Consider the following 16127-nt stretch of genomic DNA (forward strand, 5'->3'; position numbering starts at 1 on the left):
GGCTTAGGGCCGAAGGGCTAAATAATGAGGCCTAAGTCGTGCATGCCCTCTTCTTTTTCCGCGTGGATAGTGAAGTACCTTGCCCAAAAAAAAAAAACAAAACTCCAAAGACCAATTACATTACTATGATCCAGACCATGTAATAATTTTCCCAATCATCAACGTCTGACATTACATTACTATGATCTGGACCATGTAATAATTTTCCCAATCATCAACACGCAGAATATCGTCGACCTGGCACCGCATTATCCTCCCCTCTTCAGCCTGCAACACAAAACCAGCGCAGACAGCAGCCCCGTCGTCGCTCACTTTTGCGTGCACAGGTGAACAATTTATTTGGATTCAGCATCATTTAACTCTAAGCTTAACTTGTCCGACCGAACGGACTTCCAAGTCGAAGGCGATTTTCAGGCTTCTCGGGCCTAGACGAGTTTGCTATCCCCGCTGCCAGCTGGGAGACCCGGTCTACAAACTCGGATCTTCTCCCCCACTACCGGATGGAATGGCCCGAGAGTTCGAAACCCGAGGAAGTGAAGCACCCAAAGGAGGTCGAGGAAGAGGAGAAATTTAAGGTTGGTCTGCAGTCAGGACGGCTTAAGCCGCCGCCGCAGATGAGTGTTCCAGTGATTGACAATGCATCCTCGACATGGGACATTATGAGGGGCTTAGGGCCCGAAGGTCAAACTTCTCATGAAGAAGTAGAAGAAGAGGATAATTTGATTACTTCTGATGATGAAGAAGATCATATTTCGATTAAAGAGATTGTATCGAGCTCCGGGTATTCTTCTACTACTTGGAATGACGATGACTCTTCTAGCACTACCACAGACCCCTCCACTATTTCTTCTTGGGAAAAGGAAACCTCTCGCGGGTATTTACCCCTGTATGAAGGAATTTCCGAGTAAGTGCTCTTATAAATGCCCTGAAATGATCATCTTGCTTATCTTCCTTAGATTTGGAGTCTTTGATCTTGTTTCGATTATGTATGACCCCGTTCTTTGTTAGACCTTTCACTTAAACCATGAAATCATATACAGCTAGTTCTCGGTTATCGATCTTTACATTTAGGAGAGTAGGTGTTAAGTCCATGGTTGGCAAGGGTCTTCTTTCATGAAGAAACTTCAATATGCAACAACAAAGCTTTTTCTTCGGATTCCATTTTACTTGCAATTAGTAGGGAACGAGGATTGAATAGAAAATTGGTCTTCCCCCTCTCTCTTTTTTTATTTTTTATTATTATTTTTTTAGAGGAGTTCTCCCCCCTCTCTCTATCTAATATTAGATAAATATAATGATACAATAAGCTATCTCTGGGGTGAAGAAAGATCAGCATTTGAAAGATAATTTGTTATTCCTGGGACTTTTGCATTGCACATTTTTGTAGATGAGAGTATGAGTTTTGAGGTTGAACAATTATGCCACTCAGTTTCAAATTCAGGTGAGGGGAGAGAAGATGATAGATAGTGATGAAAAGATTTGCATTGTTTGGTGGACTTTTCTAAGTAGATGAAAAAATATAGACATGTCATTGACCTCGAATTTGTTTTTGTTTTTAGCAGTAAGGTAACTAAAACGATGGATCCCCTGAAGACCCGACAGAAGCCAAAGTTCGTTAGGTGCAATGCGCTGAAGCACATTGACTATGATGCTGTTACATCTTCTTCCTCCTCGCTCTGCCACCACTCTGCGGGGTCACCACTCTACTCAGGCTCGGTCAATATTTCAGACCGGACGAGCTTCCAAGTAGAAGAAAACGACGGTGAGTTAGAACAGATATGCAAGGAGTTGGGATTCTCCTGCCCTGAGTCCTTGGAGTTCCACTCGACGAACTCGGTATATACACTGTACCTAATTTTTGTCCTGATTTCTGAGCTGATGTATATACAAACCTTCTTCACTAAGGTTAACCTAAAGTAATGGCCGGTACCATCAATTCCATAGTCATACAATGAAACTATTGATTCCTTAGATGTTTTTTACTTTTTTTTAATTTTTTTTTTATAAGTAACTATGCAAAATTTTAGCCACATTGATAATCATTTAGTCACCCAAAATGATTGATATTGTATGGTTATGGAATTGATGGTAACCACTTAACTGTAAATCCGTAATTACTTTAAATAAAGTCAGGTTAACCTTAATGGCAAGGCCTGTATATATGTATATATACATGCAGTTTTTGATTGCTGGTTGACATAAAACAATGATCTGTATCACTCTTCTCGCTTCCTTTATATTCAGGAATTGAAGCTAAAGGAGAACTGCAATCGCAAAGAAATGGAAGAAGTAGAAATTGATAAAAGAGCTGATGAAGAAACTAATTTGAGAGCAGAAGAAAACTTCAAATTACCAGGAGTATTACATAATAGCGCTTCTTCTTTTATGCATCCAGAACTGTTGGGTACGAGATTTTTCATTTTGTTTCTTTAATCTCGTCAGAATAACTCCGACAGTTTCCCTACAATTCTTGTATCATAGGGAAGCAAAAGTCAAAACTTTAAGCAATTTTTCTTCTCTAACCCAATAGATTCCAACCCAACAGATTCCATATTTTACAATAGTCTCTAAAGTCTCCACAATTCTTTCTTAAAATTTTAGAGATTGTTGTAAATAAGAGTGTGTTTGGATGAGAGAAAAAATGATGGAATTTAATTGAAAGTGAGGATTTCATAATTCCTAAAAGTCAATTCCCTCGTTTGGCATTATCAGATTGGAAATTTTAAATTTCTCTTTGGAAAAAAATGAAGGAATTCGTTATTTAAATTCCTCACTTCAATTTCCAGCAAAATAGGTGTCATTTACGAATTCCTTTGCTGTATTCAATTTTTATTTCCAAAACAAGACTTTTTTCTATTTTATCTTTTTATTTGTTTTAAACTTTCTTAATTTATTACACATTTCAAATCCTAAATAGATGCAACCAAACAATAGAATTTGCAATTAATGGAATTTTAGATTGATGGAATTAAACATTTCATCATTTATTTTTTCCTACGGAATTTATAATTTTCTCATCCAAACGCACCCTAATTAGGGAATTTTGTTTTCTCTTTTCTCACTATCCCTAAAATAAGGATAATTATATGAAATCTTTTGGAGAAAAAGAGTCTCATTTTTCTCTAAAATAGAAAAAAAAATCAAAATATAGGGCAGCTGTTGGAGTTGCTTTTAATATTTTTTTTTTTGTGTTGATAAATACTTTTTGGTTGCTGGTTATATACACACTGAGCACTCATATCTATGACCTTCTGGCTTCTCTAATTTTTCAGCAATTGAGCCCGACTCGTTCATTCCATTACAAACCTCTGGTGTCTCTCTGCGCTTGATCGGACAACTTCCTCGTAATTTTTTGTTGAACTTCAAGTTCTTGACTGCCTTGCATCTTAGTCGAAAGCTGGATTTTGATTTGCCAAGTTCAATTGGGGATGTAAAATCCTTACAATGTCTTGATGTCTCATATACACCAATCTCATGGTTGCCCGAATCCATAGGTTTACTTCAAAAGTTACAGACCCTAAAACTCAGAAGTTGTAGAAACCTCGTTCAGTTGCCTGAATCAATTACTTCTCTTGATGAGTTACAGACCTTACATCTCAGAGCTTGTGTCAACCTTATTGCTTTACCTAAGGGAATAAAGGTACTAATAAAGCTGCGTGATCTTGATGTTATTAACTGTCCGAAATTGAAACTTTCAGGGGAGCCAAATGAGAAGCTGATTTCTTCAGAAATAAATTTGTCAGAGTCATTGGAATTGAAGGAAAGCTATGCAAATTTGCAAGAAAAGGTTGTGCATGAAGATGAAGAATATGACAGTTTACCCAAACAATTAAAAAGGTTATGTCTGTATTGTTCTCTCTTTCCATCACATTATGAGTTTAGAAGAGATGAGTTGGTTCAAATGTGGATAGCTGAAGGCCTTATTGAAGAGATCCACGGAGGGGTAATGGAGGACATTGGTGGTGAGTATTTCATGTCTTTGCGGAACAAAAGTTTTCTTGTGCCTTCAAGATGTGACTACAGATTGGATTTTGATTCGGTATTTTCTGTGCCCATTTATAATCCTGGCCACTTATTGTATAAAGGAAATCCACTCAAGCTTTCACGTTTGGGAAGGACAATTGCTCCGTTTGAGTATTTCGTAGCTGTGGATGGTAGGTTGGATGGTGCCTTGGAAATGACACAGCATTTGTCTTTAATTTGCAAAGACATTGATGAGATGACTTTTGGGGTTCTTAAAAAATTTAAGCATTTGCGTACACTTCTTGTGCTTGCTGGTTGTGGATCTTCCATCAAATATGTTCCTCGTGATCTGTTTTTGAGCTTCAGGGAATTGAGAACACTGAATTTGAGTCAAACACTCGTCTCTGAATTGCCAAGTTCCATTCGAAATGCAAAGTCATTACGATACCTTGATCTCTCCAATACTCTTATTACAAGGTTGCCGGAATCAATAGATTCTCTTCACACTTTACAGACAGTAAGACTCAGAGGTTGTGTACACTTTCTTCAATTGCCAAAGGGGATGAAGAAGCTAATCAATCTACGACATATCGATTTGGATATCATTCGACAGTTAAGGTCCATGCCTCCCCATTTGGGAAGCTTAACCAACCTTCAGACTTTGTCAGCATTTCTTGTTGGTCGAGATGCTGGGTGCCGTGTAGGAGAGCTTAAGAATTTGAATGATCTCAGAGGAGTACTTCGCATTTCAAGGCTTGAAAATGTGTCATGCCAGGAAGAGGCTAAGGAAGCTGCTTTGATCGAAAAGATATACCTGCAAAGGTTGGAGCTCCGCTGGAGTAGTGTGTTCGCCGAGAATACGGAAGAGCAAGAGAAAATTCTTGAATGTCTTCAACCTCATGCTGGCCTTAAAGAGCTACAAATACAACAATATGCCGGGTCAAGACTTCCAACTTGGATTAGCAATCCATGTTTTACTGAACTTATTGTTCTTACTCTCTACAGATGCAAACACTGTGAGCTTCTCCCATCTATTGGGCAGTTACCAATGCTAAAGTCTCTTTCTATTATAGAAATGAATGAGGTGAAAGAAATCAACTACCAGTTTTTGGGAAAGAAAAACCCAGTTGATCAAGGGTTTCATGCATTTTCGAAACTGGAGATACTAGAAGTTGACATCATGCTCAATTTGAAACTGTGGAAGGATGTAAACATTGGTGACTTACCTTCCTTACTTAAACTCACAGTTGATTCTTGCCCTGAACTTACCACTCTTCCATCACTGTCTTGGCTCAAATCCCTCAAGCATTTGGAACTCAGGCGCTGTCCAAAAATTCTGACCTGGCCTTGTGATGGACTACCAGCATCACTTGAATCTTTCATAGTAATAGATTGCCCGGAACTGAAAGAATGGTGCCGCGTGATGGAAGGTGAAGATTGGAGGAAGAAATGCCATCTCCCTAGCATATGGCTTGATTGTGAAGAGGTAAGTCAACTAAAAACAGTTTGTTTTGCTCTTATGTCTCTGCTTCTTGCTCTGGGGTGAGCAATCTTTGTATATACTTCTGTGTAATTTGTTTCACTAAATGGCCTAGATGTTAAAAATTGATTCTTGATTTACTTATCCAATAAGTTGCTTTTCTTATCAGTTGTGGACTTGATTTGAAGTGTAAATTCCACACCAAGGCCAGAAAGAAAAGAAAATCATTGATAACATGAGAAAACAAGAAAAATGGGATTATGGATTCAGTGATTGAATCAATAGCTGTAAGTTTAATCTGGTGTTTCATTTCATCTTCATTTAGTACTCAATATGTTATAAAGCCATTACAGAACTGTAGTTTATTTTCTGGTGATCATTCACGATCTGGGTCTTGCCTGTCTTGACCTCACATTTGAATTCACATATGGAATGAAACACATGATTTAGCTCGATAAATCTACCTCATTTGAAGGAATCCATATGAAGCTGATGCAATTGCATTCTGAAATATTTGCATCTTTTAGTTGTTGAGTCCTGGATCTATGATAATCTATTTGAATTACATTGTGCATTAGACATCATTCTGACTATGTTGAACTTTGGCTACCAGGTATCCAAGTCCCAGAATATGGAATAAGATGATGAGCATCAGCTCTCTAAACCAGCTTCACTACAGATATCCTCGTTCTATGTTGACTCCTTTTGCAATTTGTGTTTCCTCTCTGTTATGGTGGTCTCATTGTGACTTCTGCAATCGAGTCATCAGTTCTGCATTTAGTTGTGCCAGTCTGTTGAATGTTTTCTTTATGCTCTGGTAAAATGATTCAAATCTGCCTGATCATGAGTTGAATGCAGAATCCAACTTGAGTTTACAACTGATACATGCATACTTACGTGAGTTAAATTTGAGGACTGATATGAGTTTCATCAATCAAATTGGCTTCCATCATATAGTTCATTTATACCTAAAACGCAACGCAACAGTTGTAATGTATTCGTCATCTATCTTAGTTTGTTTTCAAACTCGGGTACCATTTGAAAAGAACATTCAAGTAACTGAATAGAGACCAATTTTTTTATGTTTCAGTACAGTGCAGACTAGTGTATAGAGGCCTTCCATTGTCGTCACTACGGAGACTAAAGAAATCATCCTTCAAGTCCTAAGCAGGACATCCACGAGTACAATTTAGCCAAACAACTCGATAGATTATAAGGTGGCTCTATCACAATCACAGCCCGGTTTAGATTTAATTGTATAGTACATCTGAAAAGAATGCAGTTCAATTATTCGTGTGACACAAGATTCGAACTTCTCCAACCCAAATGTGACATAATCTCGATTGCTAGCTCGTGAGGCCATGAAAAGAGAAGGAAGTAAGTCAAGTAACTAAATTAATATAAACTTGGCCGCCAAGAATGCATGATTATGAACGTCAAGGTAAATCTAATCAGCTCAAGTCATAGTTCAAGCATATGCAAGTGAAAGGAATAAAAACAGGAGGAAAACTTGTAAATTACTATTGACACATCATACATGTAAACCACAAATTCTAGTTATGAGAGAAAGAATATCACTAGCAACACTTACAATTTCCACACAGAATTTAATATATGGACTTTAAAGTCTGATTAAAATGTATTAAAACGTTCCCAAGTTCAAACCAGGATGGTTATTGAGTGATAAAGAGAACAGAAAATAAACGAAAACAGAACACCATAAACAAGGACATGTGAGCAACACAACATGCTTCGGGGAGCACCACAAATCTTATTTACCCGCACAAAATATAGACGTAAAAGTCGATATATTATCCATGATGGAGTTGAGGTGAAGCTAGTTGCAGTAAAACAACACACATAAACGAGCTTGATTGACAAAATTATTCACTGCCTATGTGAGAGAGAGCAAATTGCACATATTGCATGAAACCTCCAGACTCAGGTTTTACAATAAATCCCAAACCACTTGTAAACAGAAAATCTTCTCACAAAAAATAGTCTACAATGTCAAATTGTTCATGTATAGTACAAGAAGTTACTCACAATAGGATCACCCAGAAAAAGAACAAACACTCCCCATCTTGAAACTGCTTCAAGTAATTGCCGCAACGATTGGCAGAACCCAATATGAAGAGGATTTTCTACAAGAAAAGAACAACTCTGTTGTTCAGAACTAAGTACACACTGGGTTGTCTTAACTCTATATTTTATGCCTCAGGACTTATAAATTTTCATGTTATATTGTAGCTTCAACACTGATCTGATAATGCCGTCACCTTCATGTAAGGAAATCTCTCAGGCACCTCATGAACTTTATTCACAGTATGCACAGTGCTAGTTTAGATTACAAGAGTATTTAAACTATAGCCTATTTCGAACAAGTTCTGACACAATTAGATATGCAAAGCTAATAACTCTATGGTACTAGGAAGAAGGAAATTTATAGTGATGTATCTATCAGACAAACTCGTGTCAAAAGATGAACAAATAACCAATGATTTCAGTTAACAGTATTACGTTAGTACCTGTTTATCAGGCCCAGAACTTTCAACAAGTTAGATGGACAGTCAACAATGTTCAATTCTGACGTCCTTCCATGGGAATCACTTCGTCATCAATCATTATGTTGGGGACTGATTTGATCTTGTCCCAATCTGCACCTTGCACCTCGCATCGCTCCTTTAAAATATCACTTTCCGAAATTATCAGACATGCGAGTGAGAGTGGCAGTCCTTCCCTTGGCAATGATTGAAGCTCAGGGCAACGATTTATTTCTAACATTTCAAGTGATCTTAGGTAATGTGTTGAAGGTAGTGTGACCAATTCTGGACAAGAGTCAATGATTAGCACTCTAAGGTGAGGCATGTCATTTTCATTTATTCCTGACCAAATCTTCAACTTTGTCATGTCCCGAAATGTAAGTGTCTCCAATGACGGAAAACTACCTGCCGACCCACATAACAGAAGATCCACATTTTCCAAAGCACGCATATCTTGAATGAGAAGATACTTGAGCGCCGGAAGTTGACCAAGAGAAGGAAGAAGTGTACAAAAATGGCACTTGTCTATGTCGATTCTCTCAAGCTTGCAAAATGATGAGTCAGCAATCCAATTTGGAAATATTAAACCACAATAGCCTGTTACTCGTAACTCTCTCAACCCAACATGAGGTTTAAGGCTCGTAAGAACTTCTTGTTCAACTGTTTGAGCACCCATTTCATTCCATTCTAACTCCAACTTCTCTAGGTATTGCTTCTCGTGTAACATAGCAGCCTCACCCTCTACAGAACTTGCCACATTCTCAAGATTTGTGATGCAAATGGATCCACGAAGGAACCTCATGTTCTTGAGCTCCCCAATTTGATATCCTTTGTGCTTTCCCACTATAAATGCAGGCAGAGTCTCAAGACCGGTCAGTTTCCCAACTTCTATTGGCATGGAACTGATTAAACGATATCCATCAAAGTCAAGATGTCGTAGCTTAATCAAGTTCTTCAAGTTGTCAGGCAACTGAAGAAGCTCACAACAATTCTTGAGCTTAAGTGTTTCCAACCCATATATATCTGCTATAGATTTCGGCAATCTTTTGATAGAGGTATGACTAAGATTTAGGTAACGAAGGTGTATCAAATTCTTAATAGAGTCAGGCAAGTCAGAGATGCCGCTATGACTCATATTCAACACTCTTAAGCGTCCCAACTTTATAAAGAAATCATATGGAACTTGGTAAAGATTGGAAGCATGTTCAGAAAGCAGCATAAAGGTTCGCAGCTTCTCATACCTGTGAAACACCTCCAATGTAGATGGCTTAATGTCTTGACAAAGCAATGAAGAATACCGAGCATGTCTAGGTATGGGCAGGATGGTTGAGATATTATCCTCCATGGAAAAGGAAATGTTGGCTGAAACCAATCTCGCCAAATCATGAATGAGGTCATGCATTTTATATCTTGGTTGATCATCATCTGAAACTTGGAAAAAAGACCTCGAACACAACCCACCAAAGTACTCTCTTCCAATGTCTTCAATTTCTTCTCTTCCTTGAGCTTGAATGAAGCCTTCTGCTGCCCATAACTGAACCAAATCATCTTTTTCAAATTCATGATCACGTGGGAAGATAGAACAATAAGTGAAACATCTTCTCAAATAAGAAGATAAATTATCATAGCTCAACTTAAGTGCTGGATAGATATGGTTTCCATGTTCTGGAGATTCCCAAAGCTCACATTTTAACAAAGCATCCCACTTCCTCACTCCAGATTTATAACGTAAGACAATTCCAATCACTTTCGCCGCCAAAGGAAGCCCTTTGCACTTCTTAGCTATCTTTAACCCAATCAACTCCTTTTCAAGTGCATCACCTAGTCCTGCCGTCTGTTTAATGATTGTCCAGCAATCATTATGAGACAAAGTATCCAAATGATAAGCAGGAGCACCAGAAAGAATAGACGAAGCAATTTCGCTTCGGGTAGTCATCACAATCTTGCTTCCTTGTGCTGCAACTTGAAAAGGCAATTTCAATACATCCCACTCTCTAGGATTCTCATTCCACATATCATCAAGTACAAGCAAAAACTTCTTCCCCCTCAACTTCTTTCGTAACTGAATATGAATGTCATTAAGACTCAACTCAAAATATTTGCTTAGATCAGACAACTCAAAAGCTCCCTTGAGTTCAGACAACCGAGACACTTGCTCAGTAAGAGAGTAGAAAATGGATTTTGTAATCTTGACAACATCATAGCTCAAAGAAACAGATACCCAGATTTTAAAATCAAAATTTTTAACCACATCTGGATCATTGTAAACAAGTTGAGCAAGTGCTGTTTTCCCAATTCCGCCCATTCCCACTATTGGAATCACAGAAACATTTCCTCCACCCTCTCCTTGCTCAGACAAGACCATCTGAATGATCTTTTCCTTGTCTGAACCTCTTGCAATTATAGAAGATTCATCTACTAAAGAAGTACTGGGAATAACAGGAGCAGCCATTTGAGGTTGACCCGAATTGATCATACAGTAGCTCTCCAGTTTCTCTACTAAACCACCCAGTTCTTTATGGATCTTGCTCAGCTCAGAAGGAATATTGAATCTACGAGATGATAGGAACATTTGACTAACCTGATTCTTATTGAAGTCAGTAGAATTCCTCTTTTCGAGGTCCATGTCAATCTCATCCAGCAAATCATCGGCATCTAAAACAACACTTTTGACATCTTCCAGCAAAATTCGGCAAGCCTCTGGAAAGCATTTCTTGTTCTCTACATCATCCACAAGAGCTTTAGCCTTGGACATTGTTGCTCCCAACTTCAAGAACTCGACGTGCAGCTGGGTAAACTGGGTTATCTTTGTTTGGGTGAAATTGGCAATTCTGTCGAGAAGAACCTGAAGAACTGCCGAAGTGATGCCGGTCGAAAGCACTAGAGACGCTATAGTCGTCGCCATGGGAATTAACAAAGGGAGGGAGTAAGCTTCTTTCTTTCACCGGCAACAAGAGCAGAGCAAGCTCCTTAATTTTGTGGTCTGAGTGGGATTGAGAGGACTTCAATGTGAGAAAGTCTTGGTGCTTTTTTGTTTTTGGGTCCTTGACCGGTTGACCCAAAGCACTAAAATCAGTCAAAATTGTCCCACTTACCAAGTAATAAAATTTTATTCACACTTACTGTTGGAATCATCCCTGTTAAGCATTCCCTTAATCATGTTTAGTATTAATCTATAGGTCTAATGATAGTACCATTAGTTACAAGAGTTGTTGTGGTCCTGCGTGACACATGTCCACTTCTCCTTTTGCCATGGATTGCATGGATTGAGTCCAATCCTTATATCTTATAACTGTCAGCCTTTGAGAGCCAAGAAATGAATGATGTTTGAATCCTAATTTCCTTTCTGTTTTTCCAATTATCAGTTTGCTCCCAACATCTGGTATCAGAGAAGGTTTCCATGAGGGGCCTTCAAACTTCAACACCCTCCCTCACCGCCCTTACACCAAACCAGCACCGAATGCCCAACCAATTTTACCCAAAAAATCATACCTTCCGACCCCCTAAGGTTGATTTGCCTCGCTTCTTGGGCCAGGATGCTGTAGGCTGGTTTGCCATGGCAGAGCGTTACCTCCACTCTCAACACATTCCAGACCATGCGCGCATATTCACCCTTGCTTCCCACTTCGAGCTCGACGTATCAATGTGGATGAACTCCTTTGAACAACGTAACCCAACAGCTTCTTGGGAACAGTTTGTTAGAGCATTCATGGAACACTTTGGTGCAGGCAATTCGGATGACTTCAAGGCGGCACCATCCCATTTGCAGCAAACTTCATCCGTTGAGGAATTCATCACGGAGTTTACCAAGTTGTCGTGCCGGGCGCCGGAATGGTCCGACGCTGATCTCCTTCCCATCTTCTTAGGTGGCCTCAAGTCGGAGATCCGCCATGACGTCATGGCCCTCGAACCACGTTCCTTGGCTTCTATCCAAAGACTGGCATGTCGATTTGTATCAAAGCTAGCTGACATCCGAGCAAATCGAAACCACCGATCGGTCCCTTAGTACCCTTCTCACAGGTCACATCAATCCTACAACGCATCAACCCCTCCATCCACTACAAGCCAAACCTCTAGCCGACCCTACTCCTCACCTTCTATTCACAATACCCTAAACTCTGCCCACAGCAGTACCAGCCAAAAGCCTCGATCTGAGTTGCTAGCTCATCGATGGTCCACCAGTGACCAACGGTCAAGGTGCGCAAGAGGCTTATGCTTCACGTGCGACGAACAGTGGAGCGAGAACCATGTGTGCAAAAAGCCAATTCTGGCGATCCTTGAGACTCCCGCCTCTGCAGAGGACCCACCTTCCTCCCCCGAGCCTCATTCCGAGGAGTCCAGCATGGACGTTGAAAGTTCTCTTCCCCTCCATGCCATCACCCACACCAAATTGGGAGAGATGATGCGATTCACGGGACAAATCAACAATCAATCCATCGATATCTTTGTCGATTGCAGTTCAGTGATGAATTTTCTAAACCCCTCAGTAGCCCACAGTTTGGGCCTGTCAATTGAACCTGCATCTACTCTTCAATTCACCACTGCCTCCGGCCATCAGTTATCTCCTTCCGGCCAGGCCAAAGATGTCACCGTCTCCATCCAGAGTTACCATTTCACAGACTCATTCCTCCTCATGCCTGTACTAGGCTGCGATTTGCTACTCGGCGCCCAATGGCTCGACACTCTTGGGTTTATTGGATGGCACTTCTCTGAAAAGGTGATGATTTTTACATCTCATGGCAAATGCCACGTGCTTCAGGGTGTGACGCAGCAATCGCGTCCACTGGACCAGCAATCCTTCATGTCCTTGGTGCCGGTGGACCACTTCAACCCCCTGCATCCTATCCCCAACCCACTGGTCACGAACTCACAAGGCCACCACCCTCAGATTCAGGAGCTATTATCCAAGTATGAGGACTTGTTCCAACCACCTATGGGCCTACCTCCACAACGGGCCGTGGACCATCACATCCCTCTCATGCCCAACACTGGCCCAATCAATGTGAGGCCCTACCGCTATGCCCACTCACAAAAGGCGGAGTTAGAGGCCCAAGTCCAGGAAATGCTTTCTAGTGGCCTCATTCGCCCAAGCCGTAGCTCGTTCTCCTCACCGGTTCTTTTGGTGAGAAAAAAAAAAAGGGCACTTGGCGGTTTTGTGTCAACTATCGTTCACTCAACGCCGCTACCATCAAGGATCGGTTTCCTATTCCCGTGGTTGATGAGCTTCTTGATGAGCTTCATGGGGCCAAGTACTTCTCAAAGTTGGACTTGAGATCCGGTTATCATCAAATCAGGATGAAAGAGGAAGACATTTCCAAAACCGCCTTCCGCACACATGACGGACATTATGAGTTTGTGGTAATGCCATTCGGTCTCTCTAATGCACCTTCCACTTTTCAAGCACTAATGAATCATGTGTTTAAGCCTTTCTTACGCAAGTTTGTTTTAGTGTTCTTTGATGATATTTTGATCTATAGCCCGGATTTACATTCTCATATTCATCATCTTGAGGAGGTTTTTCAACTCCTCCAAGCTCATCAATTGAAGGTGAAACTTGCTAAGTGTGCTTTTAGGCAGCCCAAGGTACAATATTTGGGCCACATTATTTCTGCTGAAGGGGTCTCTGTGGACCCAGAAAAAGTCAAATGTCTCTCTGATTGGCCCAAGCTTACTACAATCAAAGGGCTCAGGGGCTTCTTGGGCCTTGCAGGCTATTACATAAGGTTTGTCCAACACTTTGGGCTCATAGCCCAACCGCTCACTGCCATGCTCAAGGTGGGCAATTTTATTTGGACACCCGCTACCGAAGACGCATTCCTCCGGCTCAAGCTCGCAGTCACCACCGCACCGGTCCTCACATTACCTGACTTCTCCAAACCTTTCATGGTGGAGACCGACGCCAGTGGCCTCGGATTGGGCACGGTCCTATCACAACAAAAGCATCTAGTAGCTTACCTTAGCAAAGCCCTCTCCCCAAAGAATCAAGGTCTCTCTGTTTACCATAAGGAGATGATGGTGGTGCTCTATGCGGTGGATAAATGGCGTCCATATCTTCTGGGGAATCAATTTACCATCATCACAGATCACCAAACCTTGAAACACTTGCTTGACCAACGAATCACCACCCCATCGCAGCATAAATGGCTGGCAAAGCACCTTGGCTATGACTACAAAATTGAGTATAGAGCTAGGCATCTCAATACGGTGGCTGACTCTCTTTCAAGGAAACCAGAACTCCTTGCAATTCAGGCCATGTCCTCCCCGGTTTTTGATAGCATCAAGCAAATTCAACAAGTCTGTTCGCATGATGCAGAAGCCCAGCAGACCATCACCGCTCTCAAAGACAGCCTCCCAACCAAAAAAGGGTTCTCCTTGTCTAACGATCAGCTTTTGTACAAAGAAAAATTTTTTGTACCTCCATCATCCGAGTGGAGAACCAAAATTCTACATGAATTTCATTCATCCCTTACAGCGGGTCATTTGGGGTATTTGCGTACCTTCGTTAGATTATCTCAGAGTTTCGCTTGGCCCGGAAAGCGCAAGGACATCAAGACATACATCTCCGCCTGTGATCAATGTCAGCGCCAAAATTATGAATCAATCAACCCACCCGGCCTCCTATAACCATTGCCAATTCCAGAGGAAGTGTGGTTGGACATTTCCATGGATTTTGTAGAGGGGTTACCGTTGTCTCAAGGGAAGAATGCCATCTTCGTAGTGGTTGATTGCCTCTCCAAATATGGGCATTTCATCGCTGTCTCTCATCCTTATACTGCCACCCAAATAGCAGAGGTGTTCATGAAGGAGGTGTTCTGCCTCCACGGCATGCCCAAGTTGATCGTTTCAGATCGGGACCTCATTTTCCTCAGTCAATTCTGGAAAGCCTTCTACAAATTGCAAGGAACCCAGCTGTGCAGGAGTTCCGCCTATCACCCGCAATCTGACGGGCAAACAGAGGTACTCAACAGGTCTTTGGAGCATTATCTTCGTTGCTTTGTGGCTGATCAACCATCCTCTTGGTCCGGTCTCCTCCATTGGGCTGAATGGTGGTATAACACCACCTATCACTCCACCATCAAGATGCCGCCATTTCAAGCGCTCTATGGCACTCCTCCGCCGGCGATATCTTCCGGGCTCCACGACGGTTCACGCCGTCGACTTGGCTCTCCGCAACCGTGATTCTCTTCTTCAATCTCTCAAACAACACATGCATCTCGCCCAAAATCGCATGAAACAATAAGCGGATAAGCAGAGATCAGAGAGGGAATTCGAAGTGGGTACCTAGGTCTTTTTGAAGACTCACCCCTACCGGCAACAATATGTGGTCAAGCGCCCTTCTCATAAGCTCTCACCACGCTTCTACGGGCCCTTCAAGATTCTGGAACGCATTGGCAAAGTGGCCTATCGCTTAGAGCTACCTCATTCTTCCCAGATACACCCGGTCTCTCATGTCTCTTTGTTGAAGCGACGCGTTGGAGATGTTGTTCCCTTGTCGCAGACTCTTCCCCAATTTGACCAGTGAGGTGAGGTAATCTGGACTCCTGAGACTGTGTTGGATATGGCTGTAACCCATAAGAAAAAACGCCATGTCACTTAGTGGCTCATCAAATGGACTGGGCTTCCTACAGAGGATGCCACATGGGAAGATGCCTATTCCATCATGGCTCGCTTTCCAGATTTTGGCAACCGAGGACGGGTTGCGACTTAAGGGGGAGGGACTTGTTGGAATCATCCCTGTTAAGCATTCCCTTAATCATGTTTAGTATTAATCTATAGGTCCAATGATAGTACCATTAGTTACAAGAGTTGTTGTGGTCCTGCGTGACACATGTCCACTTTTCCTTTTGCCATGGATTGAGTCCAATCCATATATCTTGTAACTGTCAGCCTTTGAGAGCCAAGAAATGAATGATGTTTGAATCCTAATTTCCCTTTTGTTTTTCCAATTATCAGTTTGCTCCCAACACCTACCCTGTTTAAAGTAAAATAACAATTTTACTCTTAACCAAATTGTTTATTCCCTCGATCTCTCTCCTCTTTCAGATTTCTCTCTCTCTCTCTCTCTCTCTCTCTCTCTCTCTCTCTCTCTCTCTCTCTCTCTCTCTCTCTCTCTCTCTCTCTCTCTCTCTCTCTCTCTCTCT

At 41.4% G+C, this 16127-nt stretch overlaps 2 protein-coding genes across 3 annotated transcripts; one reads left to right on the forward strand and one right to left on the reverse strand.

The window, feature by feature from the left end:
* Positions 1-207: 207 nt before the first annotated feature.
* On the forward strand, positions 208-6296 carry LOC112176200 (disease resistance protein RPM1-like). Of its 2 annotated transcripts, none has more exons than XM_024314015.2 (5): positions 208-904; positions 1560-1836; positions 2245-2404; positions 3273-5449; positions 6057-6296. In XM_024314015.2, exons 1-5 carry the CDS (start codon positions 501-503, stop codon positions 6081-6083), a joined length of 3045 nt encoding a protein of 1014 aa, XP_024169783.1. In that variant the 5' UTR covers positions 208-500; the 3' UTR covers positions 6084-6296. The 2 variants fall into 2 exon arrangements, with proteins under 2 accessions (XP_024169783.1, XP_024169784.1); XM_024314016.2 differs by having other exon boundaries at positions 1563-1836.
* Positions 6297-7317: 1021 nt separating this feature from the next.
* LOC112176202 (putative disease resistance RPP13-like protein 1) lies at positions 7318-10991 on the reverse strand. The gene is made up of 2 exons (XM_024314018.2): positions 7972-10991; positions 7318-7587 (listed from the first exon to the last, which is right to left on the reverse strand). The coding sequence occupies exon 1, from the start codon at positions 10889-10891 to the stop codon at positions 8024-8026; it is 2868 nt and encodes a 955-aa protein (XP_024169786.1). The 5' UTR covers positions 10892-10991; the 3' UTR covers positions 7318-7587; positions 7972-8023.
* Between the last annotated feature and the right edge of the window lie 5136 nt (positions 10992-16127).

Source organism: Rosa chinensis, chromosome 7 (genome assembly GCF_002994745.2).
Source record: "Rosa chinensis cultivar Old Blush chromosome 7, RchiOBHm-V2, whole genome shotgun sequence".
Classification (NCBI taxonomy): Eukaryota; Viridiplantae; Streptophyta; class Magnoliopsida; order Rosales; family Rosaceae; genus Rosa; species Rosa chinensis.

Coding starts and splice junctions, on each gene's coding strand:
- LOC112176200 (XM_024314015.2), top strand. CDS start 501: ATGGAATGGCCCGAGAGTTCGAAACCCGAGGAAGTGAAGCACCCAAAG. Junction 905..1,559: donor CTGTATGAAGGAATTTCCGA/GTAAGTGCTCTT, acceptor TTTTGTTTTTAG/CAGTAAGGTAACTAAAACGA. Junction 5,450..6,056: donor TATGGCTTGATTGTGAAGAG/GTAAGTCAACTA, acceptor TTTGGCTACCAG/GTATCCAAGTCCCAGAATAT.
- LOC112176202 (XM_024314018.2), bottom strand. CDS start 10,891: ATGGCGACGACTATAGCGTCTCTAGTGCTTTCGACCGGCATCACTTCG.